This window comes from Acanthaster planci, linkage group LG20 (genome assembly GCF_054643075.1).
Source record: "Acanthaster planci isolate LZ-2023a linkage group LG20, COTS_SCS, whole genome shotgun sequence".
Lineage (NCBI taxonomy): Eukaryota > Metazoa > Echinodermata > Asteroidea > Valvatida > Acanthasteridae > Acanthaster > Acanthaster planci.
The window spans coordinates 8,886,354-8,905,407 of NC_141796.1; the positions used below are offsets into that span (position 1 = coordinate 8,886,354).

A 19,054-nucleotide genomic window follows, 5' to 3' on the forward strand; every position below is an offset into this window, starting at 1 on the left:
AAATTCAACTTGAAGGGATTTTATGCTGTTGCCGAAGTTTCATTTTGCAAACTGCAAAGTCTCATCCTTTTGTTCTGATGGAGCAGTGAGCAGTATTTATGAAGTCATTGTTTTTTGCATTTCCTTGAGCAAACCTGTTTTCCTTTTTTGGTTTTTTTTTTTTGGTTCATTTTGAGATTACCCCCATCTATCTAAAATAGATCGCAGTGTTTTGGTTTCATATTCGTTTGAAAGTTTAACTGCAAAATACTTTTTTAAATGCTAAGTCCCTGGGTCTTACTGAACCAAGACTGGAGCTGTCTCCAAAAAAGGTCCTTTTGGTGGGGGATCCTCATGATACGAGTTTCCTCTCCATTGAAGTCAAACATTGGCTAGGGTCAGTATCTGCTCCCAAGGAAATAAAAGTCCCTCTTCCAAAAGAAAGATCTTTTTGTCTGAAGTTTAATTTGCAGTTGCTACTAATTCACCTTTTGCTCTGTGTTCCATCCCATAATAGTCCCAATTCCTCTTTACTAATTTCTCCTCACCTTAGCAACCCCTACTTCCTACAAATAGTCCTATTTTTATTAGGCTTCCTTCTGTCTACTGTTTTATTTTTCTCATCAAAAAACAAATGTAAAGTAAAATCTCATTTATTAAAATGGTGTTTTATATAAAGTATAATATTTCTTTGTAATCACATACAATATTTTACTTGACAGAAACTGAAAAAACTGATATTGGTGTAGATCTGTCTTCAGAATCTTCTAAAAACTATTCCTAAATGTTATCTAACTTTTCATTTTTGAGTAAGGAGTTAAGCATGGTTTTAATATCGCTTGATGAGAAAGTGCATTGCGTAAGGCTCAGTGGGGAAGTTAAAACAGAAGTACAAGTATACAGTTTGTACTTAACCATGCATGGGGGAGGGTAACTACTGAACCATGTTCTGCTAATATGCTAAATGGGATTGTTGAAATTTGTATATAGACTTAAAGACTATTTCCGAACAGAAGTTTCACATAGAAAAAAAAATCTGGGGGATAGCTGGACCATGTGTACTTGTTTAAGGTGGAAAGAGGCCCAGTTGTAAATTCTACAATTTGTAATGGTACACTTGAACTAAAATTTAGCTGTTTGTATGGACTTCGGTATGTGGTATTTATATGCACTAAATGCATGTTTGTATTTTTTCTGGCTTTGTTGTTTGTGTTTGTGTCAGTTGTTTGTTCCGTGTCGAAAGCTCTGAATGTATTTTCTTGCTAGTGTTTTTTATTATTCAGGGCAATCTGGGAGTGAATGGATTATCTTGTCAAAACAAATATGTGTATGAGCTGCTTGTGTGCTTGGAAATATTTTGCTATTTTTTTTTAATTTCTGCTTGCTGCATAGCTTTTAATTTTATTTTGAAGCTCAATTTTTTTTGGCTGAAAATACACGTACCGGTACGCTCCCAGTTTTTGGCAGTTTTTGTTCGCACTTTGACAAAGATATTTTGGGGGCTAATTAAACCACCACTAGTCTTTTTTTTTTTCAAAAAACATTATTCAGGAGATCGTGATTGCCTGATTGTGTCAACAAAAATTTAATGAAATCCTGTCAACATTTACAAGACTTAAGATAAACATTGAAATACAAATACTGTATATGCATGAGGCTTCTTCATTATGAAACACCTGTGATAAAAAGAATAAGGTCTCTATTCCTACTGAATCCCATCGTGTTTTCATGACCAGTTTTTCCTTCTCCAACCCCAAATCTGGAAGTTTCCAGCCTTGCTTTTTATTATTATGCAAATTTTATGTACATATTTCAGAGACTGCCTCCCAGCATTTTCTTTGGTATGAACCAAATTTGACCCGTCTTGACCCCTTCAACGACCCCGTCTTGACCCCTTCAACTTGACCTCTTGCCCTCATCTGGAAATGTCACCCAGACTTTACTCAACCTGTCATGCCTTTCTCGCTGAGGACACACTCGTCTGTATTTGCCTTTCTTTGTCATCTCATCTGAGCCTGTAAACTGGTTCCATCTGGTGTGGACCAGTGTGAACTGGTTTGAACCAGTGTGAACTGGTTTGAACTGGTTTGATGCAGAGCGTTAGCTTTTAGACACCGAAAATGTGTGGACAAGACACTAAGGTTATGCAGCTCATCACATAAAACATGAGACATGAAAACTGTACCAGTTTAAAAACATGCACAAACCAGTCAGAACCAGTTCAGACCAGCTTTTATTTCCATATTTCTTTGCATGTGTAACATTTTCTTAACCCTCTCTGGAACATCTACTCTTACCATTTCTTCTTCTCAAAGTTTTTTCGAAGGTAGTCTGTGGTCATTTAAAACACTGTTGAATTGTTTCATTGTTTTATCAAGATAAAGGTAAATAATGATGTGAATTAACATCTTTAAAGTGTCATTATTCAGATTGCTGATTAATATTTCAGAAAAACTTACACTACTGAAGCAAACATGTGATTTACATTTGAACAAAACTCAAGTACAGGATTGGGAGCTGTGAAATACCACAGTATATGTTGTCAAATAAGTTTTCAAGGGTTGGAACATATTGATTTACAAGTAAGGTCAGCCGTTTTCTTGCAGTAGGGAAAACCCACATCACATGCCTGTGCGAAACTTCAGCACATTTACACCAATCCTGTACGTTTGCAAGCCACGTGAATGTGTTTCGTGCACTGAAAAACATGTAACAAGCTGTATGCTGACTGACAGTGTGATGTGATCTGATAATGCTGACAAAAACAGGCTTAATACATTTTAGTCTTTGGAGCTCAAAATGCATGCATTGCTGGGATTCCTATATTAACTGGCTCAGTTCTTAAGTAAAACTAGCTATTTTCCTGTTGCAATTGCAGTTTCTCTGATCTGGAAAAATTTGGAGAAACTGTTGCTTGTTATTCCATTGACAATGTACGGTTCTTTCCAGATAATGTCATGGTGGCTCCAATGCTTTCCACAATTATGGTAGACTTGCATACGTGATCCAACTATTTTCTCATCATATTCACTTTGTCATTTTTTTTCTTTCCATCCATGATTTCACATTTTTCTTACCCTGTTCCCATGCCATTTGTCCCATCCCTCAAACCACTACCTGTTCATCTCCATAATTTACTTTCAATGATCCTGCCTTGAAATTTCTGAATAAACCTCTCCCCCTAAAAAAAACAACACCCATCCGCATTTGCCCCTTTTTCAAATGTGACCCCGCTGGTTGACCTTTTCCACAATGCAGCTGCAATGCTGTGGAAACGCTACGAAGGTACTGGCATATAGCATACATGTCAATCGACTGAATTTCTTCCCTTTTCTACTTTTGTGCATGTTGTGTGTTTACGTCAGTGCATGGGCCTCAAAAACAGTGTCATAAAACTTACTGCACATGTGTAGAAATTAACAACTTTGGTAAAATAGGTGACATACATGATTTAAATAGCTTGATGTTAGTCTCAGAAAAGGTTTTTGGAACTGTTTTTATGGAAGCATCATCAGTATTTATTTTTCAAAATAATTTTAAAGAAACATCCTGTACGTGTATGCAACTGAAAAAAAAAATCAGTTTTCAAAAACAATGTGGCAAAAATTGCAGTTAGCTTTTTTGATAGATGTACGTGCAATTTTTATTTGAGTTTATTGAACAATTTGGTAGCAGTTCCTTTTTGTGTAGTAGTAGAGAGATAGATAGTTTCACAGTTTGTACCAGATTTGAGTAATGTCATCAATGAAGATATCAAGAAATTTCTTGTGTAAACAAACATGGCAGAATGCTGCAATGTATTGAGAAGTTATTTGTCGTTATAGAGAAAGCTTGCTGTAGTTTAGAGCAAAATGAAATTGCATGTTGTGTGGTGTAAGATGCTTGCCAGAAACATGCAGTTTTGTCCAAAACTTTTTTTATGTCCTTTTTTTTGTTTCTTGATTTTTTACTTATTTTCCATAATATTGTTTGTTTCATGTTTTACCTTGGTTGCTCAATTTTGTATTAAAGAGCATATTGTTACTTCCTTCTTTGCAGTTCAGCATTGCATAATATTGCGCTTTTACTAATTTTTTTTGGCTAATTTCACGTTTCTTCAAAATTTGTAAGAAAAACATGTCAAGTGGTTCTTATGACATTTTGTAGTGTAAAAGAGAATAATTTTACTACAGGAAAAAATGTTGTCAAAGCACAAACCTGATTTTCGGCAGGTTATTCAACGGACTGCAGTTCATGAGGATTTTTGTCTGTCTTTTTTTTTCTGTTTACAGCCCAATACATGGATGACACAAGTTCCCAGGATTCCTTGGTTGTCGGTGCCGGGGGACAGCAGCGTGATTTTGACAGAAGGAAGAAAAAGAAGTGAGTTGCTCATTTTGGAGTCCTGTGTGGGCGTGTGTGCCAAAGTGGTTTTTAAGGATTGCAACTCATTAGGTCAGGGGTTCGAATCCAGTGGCTGGTTTTATATTAAGGGGGGGGTTCACTTTACTCCTACTTGCCTCTCTCCACCCAGGAGCTTAAATGGGTACCTGTGAGGATGGACGTCAGACTTATGTTGAATAACATTAGCAAACTTGGTGTTGTGGCTGGGTGAGCAGATGTGATAAGAACTGTATGGGCCTCAAGCTGGACCAAGAGAGGGCGCTATTTTCTTAGCAACTGAGGCTCCTTCGGTCAGAACAGAACTTTGCAGGTTCATGAATGACTAGGAAATGAACGTGCCACGTTCACATTGCTATCAACAAATTGAACTTTCCAACCAAAGTGGCTCTTCAACTGAAGAAGGGGTGCTTCTGCTTGAGGCAGATGAGCACCTTCAGTAGGATTATTGGGCGGTTTGTTTTCGTATGTTAACGAACAACTCGATTTGTTGTTCGTTGGTTGGCCGCTCGAACGCCGGGAACAGACAACCGGTTATTGCTGGTAGTTAGTGGCAAGCAGCATGCAGTACGGTTGCGTCTATGTATGTTATTCGAGAGTTAATGTTTGGATGGGCTGAATTCTTTTCTGTTGAAACAGGAACATTCATTTCTGTGTAATGGAATATAATTAATGTTAATTTTGCAAAACTTCCCACATCTCTGGCTTTGGAAGCCATCTCCCTACTTTTTGCAGCTGTTCAAAAATTAAAATCTCACGAGTTTTCTCGTGTGTTCCTGTAAAACCTTGATGAGGAGGTGGTGTGTGATCCTGTTCCAAGAACGGTGTTCTTGAGTCGTGTTCCCGCCGTTAAACGCGAGAACAAGAAACCAGTGTCAAGAACAGGCCGCCCGAACTCGACCATTGATATTAGCTATTAGCTAGTGAATGTAGCCATCTCACATCAGTTGGCTAGTTCAGAGGTTGGCTAAGGGCACACTTAGAGCATGTGTGTCTATGGAAGAGTGTGTCACTTGTTGCTGCTGCCAAGACTTTCGGACATAGGCCATGTCCGAAAGGGGCTTCCAGAGCTACGGCTAGGTCTATTGTCTACACATCTCCACGCATTTCCAATGGAGCGAAGACCTAGACCTAGCTCTAGACAAGAGATTTGGATGCACCGATAGACAAACGATGGCTTGCAGCAAGTATTAAACATGGACACCTGGGCTAATTTGTTTTCCATTGATAATCTGATTTCAGAGACCCCATCGGCTAGAGTATCCCTACAAAGTTAATTATCACATGAGTGCAAGTCGAACAATAATAATGTAGTGCGTCTGTGTCCTGTATACAGCCAAGTGGTATACAAGACACAGACGCACTACATGATTCCGTGTTTCACGAGAGGGAGCATGATAAGCAATTTATCTTCAAGCAAACTTGATGCGTAGTAAAGATGTTATAGGGACCTTTGCCCGCGAAGGTGCCCCGTTGAATTTAAGTCAACTGTGCAGCTGTGTGTTTTGCATTTCACGTGAAAACAGCACAATGCGCAAAGTTAGAATAGCACATCATGCAGGGTTTGATATGAACCGTACAGTTATATGTCACACTGTTTGTTGCCATGGATCGACCAGTCAGAATTGAGAATTCAAGTTTACTTGAAGATAAAATGAGCAATCTTATCACACCGTCTGAAGCTTTATTCGTGCTTGGAGCAGAAGTGATCACAAATGTAACGTGATATGAAATCAAATACTCATCTTGCGAATTCACAAAAGTTGAACACCTTTCAACGTCAATGAATTTCCGGCTGCTAATTCTCTTTGGCATTGACCTGAAGTATAACTTGGCCTTAACGTTTTTCTTTTCCACCAGGCACGAGCTCCTAGCAGAAGCCATTAAGGCTGGTACGCCTTTTGCCCTGTGGAATGGCCCCACAGTAGTGGCTTGGCTGGAGTTGTGGGTGGGCATGCCGGCCTGGTACGTGGCGGCCTGCCGTGCCAATGTCAAGAGTGGCGCCATCATGTCGGCACTGTCGGACACAGAGATCCAGCGGGAGATTGGCATAAGCAACCCTCTGCATCGGCTCAAGCTGCGGCTGGCTATTCAGGAGATGGTCAGCTTGACCAGCCCCTCTGCCCCGCCCACCTCCAGAACAGTGAGTAACATCTTCATGCGCAGTGGGGATTGGCTCCCATTGGCACTGTGCATGAGTTGTTGAGGGTGCTATGTTGCTTTATCCACGTCTGAATTACTCAGTCAATTTCGCCTGATATCTAGTATATATTCTGTGTACAGGTTACCAGGTTAAAAAACTGACCAGTGGTCAACAAGTGGTCATCTTTGGAACTTGCCCTTGGTTGTGCCCTGCTGTAGCACCCATGTCCATACCGCCGTTAGACAGTTTCTTCTGTTGGCCCAGTCATTATTCCTAGCTGTAGCCAAGTATTTTGGATGCTACTTTACCCACCACAGCAGAGCAGTGTCTAAATCAACGGGCTGCAGCCAAAAGTACAATACATCTATGAGAAGTGGCTGCAGCTGCTAGCTAGTGGCTTGCATAAGGGCACGTGTGATTTCCAGCCGTACCTGTAACTTGTTGGCACGGCCTTTAGCACCTCGTTGAAAAGATGCAATTTCACATAGCCCCTTCCATCTTTCTTTGCTCCACCTCTAGACTCTAGCCTTCGGTGAGATGAACCACGAGTGGATCGGCAACGAGTGGCTACCTTGCATTGGCCTGCCGCAATACCGCTCCACCTTCATGGAGTGCTTGGTGGACGCTCGCATGCTGGACCACCTCAACAAGAAGGACATGAGGGGACAACTCAAGATGGTGGACAATTTCCACAGGTGCGCGAGTGTCTCCCCCACCCCCAACCCACTCCTCCCCCACCCCCAACCCACTCCTCTCCCACCCCCAACCCACTCCTCTCTCAAGAGCAGGGGGGACAAGGGCTCTCAGTTTCCAAGTACACAGATTTGTTCGGCAGTACTAAGGTTACCAGCCAAGATCCCATTGGATGTGTGACTGCTTGTCACTGGTTCTCAAGCATAATCTGTTTTTGAGTCAGACACTGGAGGATTGGTATCTGAATATGGGATGAGAAGACACTGCAGAAGTTTAGTCAGCATGGAATACTTGTAGAAATTCCACAAATTTTATGCTATAACAGTGATGAACGCGGGTAAGATTTATTAAATTTTGGGTGTTTCTACGTTACTTTGCAGAACCAGCCTCCAGTACGGCATCATGTGCCTCAAAAAAGTCAACTACGACCGGAATGAGCTCAAGCGGCGGAGAGATCAAAGTGCTAACGAAATCAAAGGTGGGAAATCCCAGAATGTCAGCATGGAAGTGATCCAGTAAATCTTGTGTGGACTGTTTTTCTGTCAGGCCTGTGCAGGCTTGAACTTGGTGTCACTTTGCAAAACATATGACAAGTTTCATGGTTTAATTTCTAAAACTGTTGTCTGGCTTTGTAACATTCTATAGAATGTTGATATCAATGGTATCATATTTACAGCATTAAATGTGCTGTCTTAACTAAGCACATATTTGTTGGGATCAAGACACTGCATTGCGATTACATCTCACTGGATCCACAATCATTCGTAAGGTCATCTCAGCTCCCTTGGGAGTGTACAGCTAATCAAAGGCGATAACCATCTTTGCACTCACAAGTAGCCATTTCTTCCTGTTTGGGAAGAAGCAGTTTTATAAAGAGTGTCTTAAGTTGTGCTTATTGGTAAGATTTTAAACCCACACACCTGTGGAAGCCAACAGGTGGCTGCTTTGGCCAGTTACAAAAGACACAAATGTTACTGTCTGCCACTGCCCTACAACTTTGCATTCAAAACACCAGACCATGAAGCCGTGTCACTTCACATGCATCTTTCATTCTGCTCTGTCCTTCGACAGATGTACTAGTATGGAGCAACGACCGCGTCATCAAGTGGATCGTCTCCATCGGTCTCAGGGAGTATGCCAACAACCTGATTGAGAGCGGGGTGCACGGGGCCCTGATTGCGCTGGATGAGGCGTTCGACCACCAAGCACTTGCCCTGGCCCTGCAGATCCCGACGCAGAACACTCAAGCGCGACAGCTACTGGAGAGGGAGTACAACAACTTACTGGCGTTGGGGACCGAAAGAAGAATGGAAGAGGTGTGTTTAGTTTGCTTTTCCCTCCACCTCTATATTCTTGCAGGAACCTCATGTCAGGAGTCGCTGGCTTGTTGATGTGCTCGTTTGATACTTCTTAAAGTAAGGGCCTACAGTATTATAGTACATGGTGTATTGTCCTTTCTCCTGAGCTACAAGGGGACACAGGTAATTACTGATGGCTGCCGTGTCTTGATCAATTTACGTGCCATACAGAGGTCTTCCCTCGTAAAAGTCTATCAATTGAGGATTTTCAGTCTCGTGATTTTTGACAGTTGGCATTCAGTTACATGGATGTGCGCGGAAAGGTGCGGGCTTTCAAAGTCTCTCAACATTCTGACGTACATGAAATCCCCAGTAGAAATACACAGATTCCTAATGCACGCACCTCCAAGGACTTGACATGCTTCCTGAAATGCCTTTGCCTGCCATGTTACGTCGCTTGAAAAACGTCTATTGGTTGGATTTCATGATGAATATCATTTGAATGTTAAAGAGTAACAAAACTCTTGCTGGAAACTTAAGCAGAGATTCTTAGTATTGTCCGAGAGTTTTTGTAGTATGGTGGAATTATCATGCCTAGCAGTTGGCTAAAAGAATTCTCTTGAGACAGCTACGCTGAACATATACCTTAGACCTGGAAAGTAGACTGATCCATGCTTTAGTTGGCCAGTCGTGAAGTTCTGCACAGAAATCTGTCAATACTTGTCTTTTAATTATAATAATTTAATGATTTATTGATTTATGAAGTGCTAATTTCATATTGTTATTTCAAGTGCGCTGTTTAATGATGATATGTTAAATGTAGAATTGAACCCGGGCCATAGAGGTGAAAGGCCAGGAAAGAACTACCTTGCCAACCTGACTCCCCTTGGGTCTTGTGTTTTTTGGTCACAGGACGTGGGAAGCAAGTTCAAGAGGGGTCCATCCTGGCGAAGGATGTTAAAGCTCAAAGACGGCACCTCGCCCAAGGGTAAGGAAGGGGCAGCCCCCGGGGCGACATCTCAGGATGCCACGGCCCCGGGGTCGCCAATTCAGAGGTCAAATGCAGCTCCTAAGCCTCAGGGGTCCACGACGGCCGAGGGGGACCGGCCCGCTGTGCAGACGTACTCCTGCTGACAGGAGTAGAGACATCACAACTCACATATAAACCTCAGGTATGTTGGGGATGTGACAGGAAATATGGACATAGCACTAACTGGGTGTCCCTAGGACCTGGAATCACGTTTTTGTCTGTAGTTCCGTTTTAATCCTCCGTCCACTACCGGTACATCCAGTCATTTCAGTCTTGTGTGCAAAATAATACCCAGGTTGCTGCATAAACACTGCTGCAGTGGTAGGCAACAACACTCACAGCTGAACTGGTGGACCAGTGACCCCTCACTTTGTCAACACTTTTCTTCTACTCTTGGGAGGTCCTAGTATATAGGAAACGGTGGGGCAGTGCCTAATGGATTGGTCTGACATCTGATGGTGTCAAAACTGCTGCCCACACATTAAAAAAATCGTTCTGCCACTGTAGAACATTATCCATGGAAAACCATGTCGTTCCTCTGTATGAGAAAATGAACACCTTCCCAATCACTCAATCAGAATTCTTTCAGATCAGTGCATCAGCATCCTGGAATGAGTGAGCACATCTCTTTTATTCACAAAACGACACCAGTTTTAGGTACCATAATTCAAATTCTGTCTTTCGTACTCTCTTCCCCGCTGCACTGTTTGTTTCAGGTGGCAGTTAGCATATGTAAACACTATTTGGGACCAACAGGGTGGTATATGCGCCACTGAAGACCAACCCTTCCCACATTCCAGTGTGATAAAAAAAAATCTTCACTGCCAGAGGGACTGGTAGGAACCGGTCATAGGCAGCCTTCACTCGTGCTGGCCAAGGCATGCCAGGAGGGATAAAGATGTCTGGAAGCATACCGGCACAGAACTGGTACGGACTGGTTCCAGCCAGCTGGAACTCGCAGTCAGGCCAATGATGCGTGGATCAGGTCGACAGAAAAGTGCTGTTGGTCCAGGAGGATGAGTTGGAGTTGCTTGCTCATGAAAATCGGCAGGTGCTTTGAAGTTGCCCCTTCTTGGAGTGCGCCCACATCCGTTTACAGTGATTTCAACCAATTCAAGAGCAGTTGCTGTCTTACCATCATTATTTACAGCCCAAAGAGCGAGGTTTTTCATGTCTTGTAACAATGCTGTTTTGGTTCAGACAGGCAGTAACCAGTAAAAGATGACGTTAACAGGCTGATAAATTTTACGCATCACCCTGAAAATTTAAAAAAAAAAATGGTCAGAGAAGCAGAGTCCAAAACAAAATCTGCAGCTGAATAACCCACACCAGAGCCGGTCGAGATTGGATCACGCCAATTTTAGAACCACCCTGCCATAACACTGTCAGTTATATTCCAAAGGATACTTTTCGCAAACCAGTTTAGAAAATTTCGCATCTCAGATCCAGACAAAACTGGTTTCACAGCCAAGTGATGGAAGCAGTCAGCTGACTACCCCTCCACTGGTTCCAATCGGTTCTGGCCAGTACACTCCAGCCAAGATCCTCCAGTGTGATGACACACAAAAAAGGCTAAGTGGCTTCTTGGTTCTCCTTAGGTGACACTTGCTTTTCATACATCACCTCAACAAATACAGGAATTTGTGGAACCGGTTGAAACTGGTCCAATCTGGATTTGACCATCTCGAAGCCTTTGCTGCAGCGAAACCGTTGCAGGAGGTATTGCCTAGAGAATCTGCTGAAGGAACGAGCATTGTGTCCCAGTATCTTGCAGGAAACACCCGACTGGTAGTTCAAGCCCAAAGGAATTACTTATCGACCAGCTCAAACCAGTTGACAAAGACCAAAAAGCCTGATTTGGCACCCAGCTTCGAATTTCTCTTGAACTCTCTGTTTTCTCATTCCAGCATTTCCCTCGATATATAGAATTGTATCGAAGACTGACCAGTCCAGTTCAGGCTCAACTGGTTCAAAGCAGTTCAGACTGGTCACTATCTAGTTGTTGGTTATTAAATCCTTTCAGGCTGGATTTGTATCTTTAAGATATTAACTAGATTTTTAGTATTTATTGCAAGTATTGTTTCTTAGTAATGGCATTTATTTCCACGGTGATCCCACCAGAAGATTTCTCACTCATATCTATTTATTTATATCAGCTAGAAATATCTTCAAAGAGATTAGGAAATAGGCTAGATTTTTCCTTTTAATTCCAGTCTCGAATAATATTTTGAGAGTCAGTTTAATACTCCAAAACAATTTTCAGATTGTATTTTGAAATCAAAATTAAAGTCTGACACCTGACACTTGTTGCACTTAAAATGTTCTTGTATAGAGATCATCTGGTTTAGATGGAAACACTTTCTTTTCCCACTGGGATAGGCCTTGGTACACAAGCTATTTCTCAACAGAATTCCTTGACTGTGTCTGTGCACTCTGACAAGGAAGCATGGGAAATCCCGGCGAAGGAAGTTTCCCATAAGGAAGGTCTTGGCTGTGCCTGTGTATTCTTAAAGCACTGAAAACCTTGGGAAAGAGGTTTTCCCACGTGAAGTCAGAAGTCCCTGGTTGTGCCTGTGCAATATGACAAGGAGGCAAGGAAAAGAGGTTTTCCTTTGAGGAAGTTTTCGGCTGTGCCTGTGCATTTTGACAAGGAAAGCCCGGGAACATCAGGCATTCCCACAAGGAAGTCCCTGGCTGTACTTGTGCATTTCATCCTCCAGAAGGGAAACTATGGGCGGTGACTTTCCACATGAACTCTGGAACAGCTGTTCCCACTGAGATCACACTGACAACAAGGCTCAATGTCACCGACTGTGGGCTTTGCACGGTTCCAAAACAATGGTTCCAAAAAGAACAGGAACTTGCTTAATCACCGCAGCGTCCATTGCTGTATAAATGGGACATTACAGTGGACTATTACTTGGAAACCTATTTAATCACTTGAGAAGCTGCTTTAATCAAGGTTCTGAAGGTTCTGCAAACATGGCCTACTTGATTCAAGAATTAGAACAAATAATAGTAATGTACTTTGAAAAGACATCTCTACTTTGGAAATGGATTTCCCAATTTCTTTTATTTATTCAGTTAAATGAAGAAGTAAGATACACTTGATAAAGATTGCTTTTTGTAAATTATAAAACTGTTTCTAAATCTCATTGTAAAAGAGAAGACAAACAAAAATCTTTTTTTTACGATGAAAACAAAAATTTCTTCCTTTCTTGTAAAAATGTATAGAATATGAATCGCTGATCTGTTCTGTCATGAAATGGTTCTTGAAGTCGGAAAAATCAATTTCAAAGTAGACAGTTTCTTTATTTTTAAATTCTGAATATTTTTTTAATTCAAAACTTGTTTGAAGCACACTTAGGTTCCCAATAATGTGGAACCTTGAAATTAATTTGTTCCCTGACATATTGGTTTTGGGTCAGAGACAAAGAGTTATGACATGATGGCATCGGTGGATGATGCCATTTTGTTTCCAAAATGGTAGGCTTTTGTGTTTAGGATGCACTAACTTGTCAGAAAATGGCGGTAAATGTTGGGCACATACATGTAGGTACGCACACTTGTGACCCAGCCTACAACACTTGTCAGAAGTTGCTAGAGCCACTTTGGCATTAAAAGCCTTGAAAAGAATCTTGTACAATATTAATCACTGGAAAATCTCAACATTTTTCACTCGCCTAATCTCCATTGTCATCAGGATGACAGGTCGAGTGATACACCAAAAGAAAGAGCACACTTTGCTCTTTTTGATCCACACTACTGTAAAATTTCTGAGGAATGGGGAGCTTAAGATTCAGTTTGTGGGATCCAGTCACATATGGACTTTGGAACCAAAATGGAGTCTGATCTGAAGATGTTCCAGCTCTGCGGGTTTTTTTGGTCATGGCCTTAATTTGTTTAATGTGTTTCAAAATGTAATGGCTGCTGCTGTTACTTTTGTATTGCCTTGTACATTCACTATAAAACTAGTGTTTTTTGGTTTGTTTTTTGGCTGGAATTTAAAGGAGAACTTATTACCCCATGTGCAAACAAGTTCTAACACTTCTGTGAAATTCTGTGCTTATTAATTTTTCATAGTTTTATGAAAAGCGAGGTTTTTCTTTAGTACAAGTGGACCGTGCACTACAATGCCAAAATAAAATCTCATAATGCGCTCAGTATTTCATGTCAAGTTCCAGCTGGAACCAAACAGAGAACCAGTTCACAGTTCCTTGGACTTTCAGGAACCATTTCATTTGGAACATTGTATCTACGTGCCGCTGTGCACAGTACTTCATAATCCGTATCTTCCGAATTGGATAGGACTTTGCCCTCTATGACATCAACATGATGAACGTTTGGAAGAAATATGTGAAGACATCTGTTGTTTCCATTTTGAACCAGAGATCATCGCTATGGATATGAGAAAGCACAAACATGTGTTGGCTATGCAGCAATAATACACTGTACAGAGTTACAAAGAAAAAACATAAATATCACTTATATAAATCATTGTTTAAAACTTAAGTTATGTATGCACTGTACATATGAATACATGTTCGTATATAGTCTGCGTCTTTTTTAAACAAAGATATTACTCAAATAAGATACCTGTTATTAAGGCATTCATGGTATCTCGAAAGATGAAACACCTGTTTGTTATAATAGACGATGGTATACATTGTGGGCTGTAATTTTTGTTTTCCTTCTTTTGACAAGGCTATATGACTTGTAAAGAGTACTAGTACTAAGACTGTTAGATTTATTAGATTAAACAAAACGATTCACTACCAAGCATGGGGATTGGTTGATTGTGTGAAGTCCACTTTACATTCGCCCGTGTGGGGAAGAAATAAAATAACAATTTGTAATTTTTTTTCTCTTTAAAAAATTGGGGTGGGGGTCAATTGAAATTTTCTAGAGACATTTTTTCAACTTCAATTACAATTTCCACATATCTAGCCTTGGAAAAAATGTTGGAGAATAAAGTTTCACAGTCCAAGTGTCTATCCAATTCTTCACCGTATCACTGCATTACATTTTGGCTGGTAACCCAGACAAAAACTCCTCATTAACTCGGAAGTTCAGTTTGCTTTAAAAGGGGGATATCCACTTTCGGTGTCAGCAACTTAAAACTTTGTGTACATACATGCAGTATTGCCAAGTAATGAAACCACAAAATGCCTACAAGGTAGTGCATATTTTTGGATGAGCCAATACTCAAGTTAATCTAAGTCTGCTGATTTGGGGACCAGGGCATGATTTCAAATTTTGAAATGAAATTTCATTTTATTGCTTCATTTGCACTCTCAACATTAAAAAAATGAAGAGTTAACCTCGCTTTCAAACTCAATTTGGCCATCCCCATGAATAAAGTCTATTCTGGATCCATTGCTGGTTTACAGACACCAAAACCCTGCACAGTGGATGGTGGGAACCAGCATAAGGATCACCGATGGAGATCCAGATCAGTGTGAAACAAAGAGGCCATTGGACCCCTGTCTCGTGCTTACAGCAGAATCATAGAAATTTGTGCCAATAAGCCATTTGCAAGTTGAATTTGAATAAAATCTGGTGCACTGAGTTATCCGACTACACATAAACATAACGATTCTAATTCCCCAGACTAAAGACACTGTTGCTATACCTTCTGATTCGGGGCAAGCTTTCGCATAGCGACCACCATCTCTGGAATGGACTAGTTCCTTTCTGCCCTCCTTATCCATTGAGAACAGTGTATTGTTGCAAGGCATCTCTTATGTAACTAAGCATAACTAGGTATAGCAACAGTGGTTTTAGTAAGGATAATTCAAGTTATGTTCACATGAATTTAAAGAACTCAGTGTACCAGATTTGGGTCAAAGTTAACTCATACAAGGCTTATTCTGTAAGCAGAGAATGTAGAGTTTACAGGATGCATCCTCGTGCACATAGAGCAAAATTCTTTGCTTGCATAAAACTCAACATTTTCTGCAGCCATGAAATTGGGCCATGTTTTGGAAAGGGGAATTTTTTTCTGAAGCAGTTCCTTGAATTTCTTTTTTGAAGGGGCCGTAATTTACCTTGGGGAACTTCACACTCAACCTCATTATACTTAAAACATATTGCACATTACACCTTTAATCATTGTTTTTGCAGGCAAAATTTCACATAAAGATCATTGGATTTGTTTTTCTCATGCTTGTTTCTGTTCTCTGGTTTAAATTCCCGCTTCGTATTAAACCATACTGGTCTTAATGTGTATAAAACAAAATTATCAGTATTGCAAGACCTATAATGTAAAATGAATAATCATTTGTCAGTTTCTGTTTCTGTATAGTTATGTTACAAAGAAATAACACAAGTACTTTGTAGAACAATATTTTTCGTGTCAAGTTTTATAGTACTGAACTGAGTTTGTGAATTTGTACCGTCCTACTGAGTTGACTTTTAACTGATAGTTTGGCTAATTCTGTGTTACATGTGGCTCACATGTATTAATTACTTTGTCATAAACTCAAAACATTTTTTTTTTATTTTTCCCTTCAGTAAATGTAGGAATTGAATGGATGTGGTTACTCTGGTTAGCAAAGTTTGGTACATTTCCAAATGGTGTATCATTTAAATGATCAAATACTAACAAAAGATCTAGTTCCTAACCAGTTCTATATGGAGCTGGTGTAGCTGAGCTGGTTCTTCAACTTTTTTATACAAGCCTTGAGCAGAAGCACCCCCTCATTGGCTGAAAAGAGCTATGTTGATTGGGAGTGTTCATTTTGCTGGTAGCCACGCGGCTGTATTTCATAGTCGTGTGTGAACCAGCAAAGTGCAGTTTCGACCAAAGGAGCCTCCGTTGCCAGGGAAATTGCGCCCTCTCCTGGTCCAGCTTGGGGCTTATTGCATTGAAACAAACAATCCATATGCCCCTTCAAACCCATTGGCCATTTTTTTCTTAAATAGCACAATTAAAAGTAAAATACACTGATCACAAAAATAAATAATCACATTCTGGAAATAATTCAACACAAATGGTAAGCTGTTGAGAGGAACAACATGAATTTCCCTGGTATCACAACTGATTGTTTGAAAATAATTTGGGACAGGTGTGTTGCCATTTTTAAGTTATATTTCAATTGAAATCATATAATCTTGTTGGTGTGTGAATGATTGTTTTTTTTTTCTATTTCTGCTGTGTGTGGAATGGACCCATCAGGGACAAAAATCGGTTTTATTTAATCTGTCACTGTATGAGCATATAAGGATTTTGTTACTTATTTTTGTTGGCCCCTTCTTCAAATTTGAAATAAAAAGTTAACTCATGGTAACCTCCGTTTAAGGATTAGTACCACAGGTAACTGCTTGTAGATAAAATTGTTGGGATTTGAAGGATTTTGCATGTTGGTGAGTAACGGTGACCAAAATGTTGATCAAAATTTATAAAAGAAAGGTTTTGACCAAATTGCAGATGAAAATTCAATTTGTCACTTGCTTTGCTTCACCAGATCTTCTCGCCATGGACATCTGTAATTTGTGCAGTCAAAGCGGAACGATGTGAAAAGTTGCCTTTTTAGCGAAAGTAGGCAATTGTGGGAAGCACGCTTTCTATAGTCGATCAAGAGCCTTTCTATCAGATGTTCCAAGTCATGCTGATTATCTTTGAGTTGCAAACCTTGTATTGTGTGATGAAATTTGGTTTTTTACTTTTTTCACTGTAAACAGATCAACGGCTTTGGGGATTTGATGTAATTTTTATTATTATAGTCCCCAAACTCAGTTGAACAGGCTAATGTATTTTTCAACCCTAACCCCGTAGGGTTTGCGTTAAAAAAAGAGATATTTGGATTTAGCCCAGTTAGAGGTAATCCATTGAGTCAGCAGTAAACAACGGGCATCATACCGATCAACCTGTGTACTGGTGATGCACTTTTCTATGGAGACTGTTGGGACCCATTGTCCACGGAGTACCATAGGAAAGCACACACGTGAACAAGGTGTAGCATCATCAGTGCTGTACAAAGTTTTATTTGAATGTGCACTCTGGCATTTGGAAAACTTGTGGCATTTGGAAAGCTTGTGGCAGTTGGAAAGCTTTTATTTTTTGACATTTTCAAAAATGATACAAGTTTTTCTGACTGCATCAAAGCAAGCCAAATACATGTTTGTACAGTTTGTCAACACCAAACAGAGTGCATTACTTAGTTTTTATCACACCAGAAAAACTGTTTTGTGTTAGCTGGACAGCAAGGGCTAAACGAGGAGGGCCAAGACAAAATTAGGGGAGATTCTTTAATCTGTAATTAAGCTGCTGGGCATGCTAGCCAGCAGGTCTTTGTATGAAAGAGGACAAACGAAATCATGATACAAAAAAACAAAATGAACATATTTGTACAGCAATTTACTCCCTCTTCTGTCATGTAAACCAAATAAATGATGTAAGTTATTCTTTACTATGAAGATGACATGTGTGATACAATTTCTGAGTGGATTGTTTACGTGGTGTTTTAGTACCCCCATACTAATTGGTACAAGGCTTGTTGCCGCTTGTATGGGGAGTACATTGTAGGCCTTTTGCTGGTTGGGTATGGGTGTTCAGAGTTGGTATACGCGTAAATGTATGAAAGTTATTATCCGTTGATTTGGTCAAAAAGTTTTTCACCTCAAAAGTCACACGTGCCCCATTTGTGTACAGTTGGAGGTAAGTGCATGTGTTTTCCATTATAAGCATTTGTCTTTGATATCAATTTTGGTGTTTTGATATGAATTATTCTTTACCTTTAGTACTGAAAGCCAGCCACAGATTTTCAGCCAACAGGCACATGTGCTAACTGCAACTGTGGCACAGCACGAGAAAGGGGTATGGGAAGTTAGGTATATGGGAAGTTTGTGAGAGTATTTGTGAGAGTATCTCTCTGGCTTTGTGGGCAAAGCAAAAAAACATCACCATACACCTCTATCACGAGGCAACCGTCTTGCTTTTCTACCATTCTAAGAAATGAATTCCTTCCCCTTTTCAATAAGTGAAGCTGTATTACTATAATAACCAATGGATTTACAACGGTACAACAAACACGGCAGCATAATGATGAAGGTCTACCCTACCAAAAGTACCAGTAGCCTACTCTGGTACTCACCAACCCCCCTTCCTGGTTGGAGCAGCATGCTTAGCTATTCTGGACAATAACTGGTCCTTGAAGGGTTTCATCACAAACAAACTTTGGTAATATTCCGCCCTTGCTGGAGCTCCCTGTGTAAATGCATCTTGTCTGTGGGGCAGGAAACTACACAAAATGCTGTCAAATTAGTGATAGAAATTTCTCACTTACCGTGCGTTGACTGCCTACACCCCAGTGTCCGTCTCCAGGGCACACTCAAATGTACAGGCCGAGAAAATGCCAAAGCAGAAGTTACCTGAAAATGAAATTCGCCCACTTGAGATGTGAGAATTCCCGTGCCGCTGAATTTGTGTTGTCGAAAACTCCTGTTGCCGTGTGCTACTGAGCTGCGCAGTATAGATCACGTGCACTAGATAGTTTGTGACGTAGCGTTGTTAAGTGAAAATTGGGCATT

General features: G+C 40.4%; 2 protein-coding genes across 20 annotated transcripts in view; one reads left to right on the forward strand and one right to left on the reverse strand.

The window, feature by feature from the left end:
* Positions 1-17,941, forward strand: part of LOC110975002 (liprin-alpha-2-like) — a 135,660-nt gene extending 117,719 nt beyond the window's left edge. For 12 of the 16 annotated variants that reach the window (XM_087130474.1, XM_087130473.1, XM_087130471.1 and 9 more), the window contains 8 exons: positions 3,238-3,264; positions 4,251-4,341; positions 6,220-6,502; positions 7,022-7,197; positions 7,576-7,673; positions 8,267-8,511; positions 9,406-9,665; positions 10,240-17,941. In XM_087130474.1, the coding sequence (XP_086986600.1) occupies positions 3,238-3,264; positions 4,251-4,341; positions 6,220-6,502; positions 7,022-7,197; positions 7,576-7,673; positions 8,267-8,511; positions 9,406-9,627 (1,142 nt within the window). In that variant the 3' untranslated portion in view covers positions 9,628-9,665; positions 10,240-17,941. The remainder of the gene's footprint in view (positions 1-3,237; positions 3,265-4,250; positions 4,342-6,219; positions 6,503-7,021; positions 7,198-7,575; positions 7,674-8,266; positions 8,512-9,405; positions 9,666-10,239) is intronic. The other 4 variants (XM_087130470.1, XM_087130475.1, XM_087130472.1 and 1 more) reach the window with 1 other exon arrangement.
* LOC147795904 (uncharacterized) overlaps positions 1-18,976 on the reverse strand; it is a 79,573-nt gene extending 60,597 nt beyond the window's left edge. For all 4 annotated transcript variants that reach the window (XR_015423468.1, XM_087130486.1, XM_087130490.1 and 1 more), the window contains exon 1: positions 18,811-18,976. The gene's annotated coding sequence lies outside the window, so the exon portion shown is untranslated. The remainder of the gene's footprint in view (positions 1-18,810) is intronic.
* Positions 18,977-19,054: the final 78 nt, after the last annotated feature.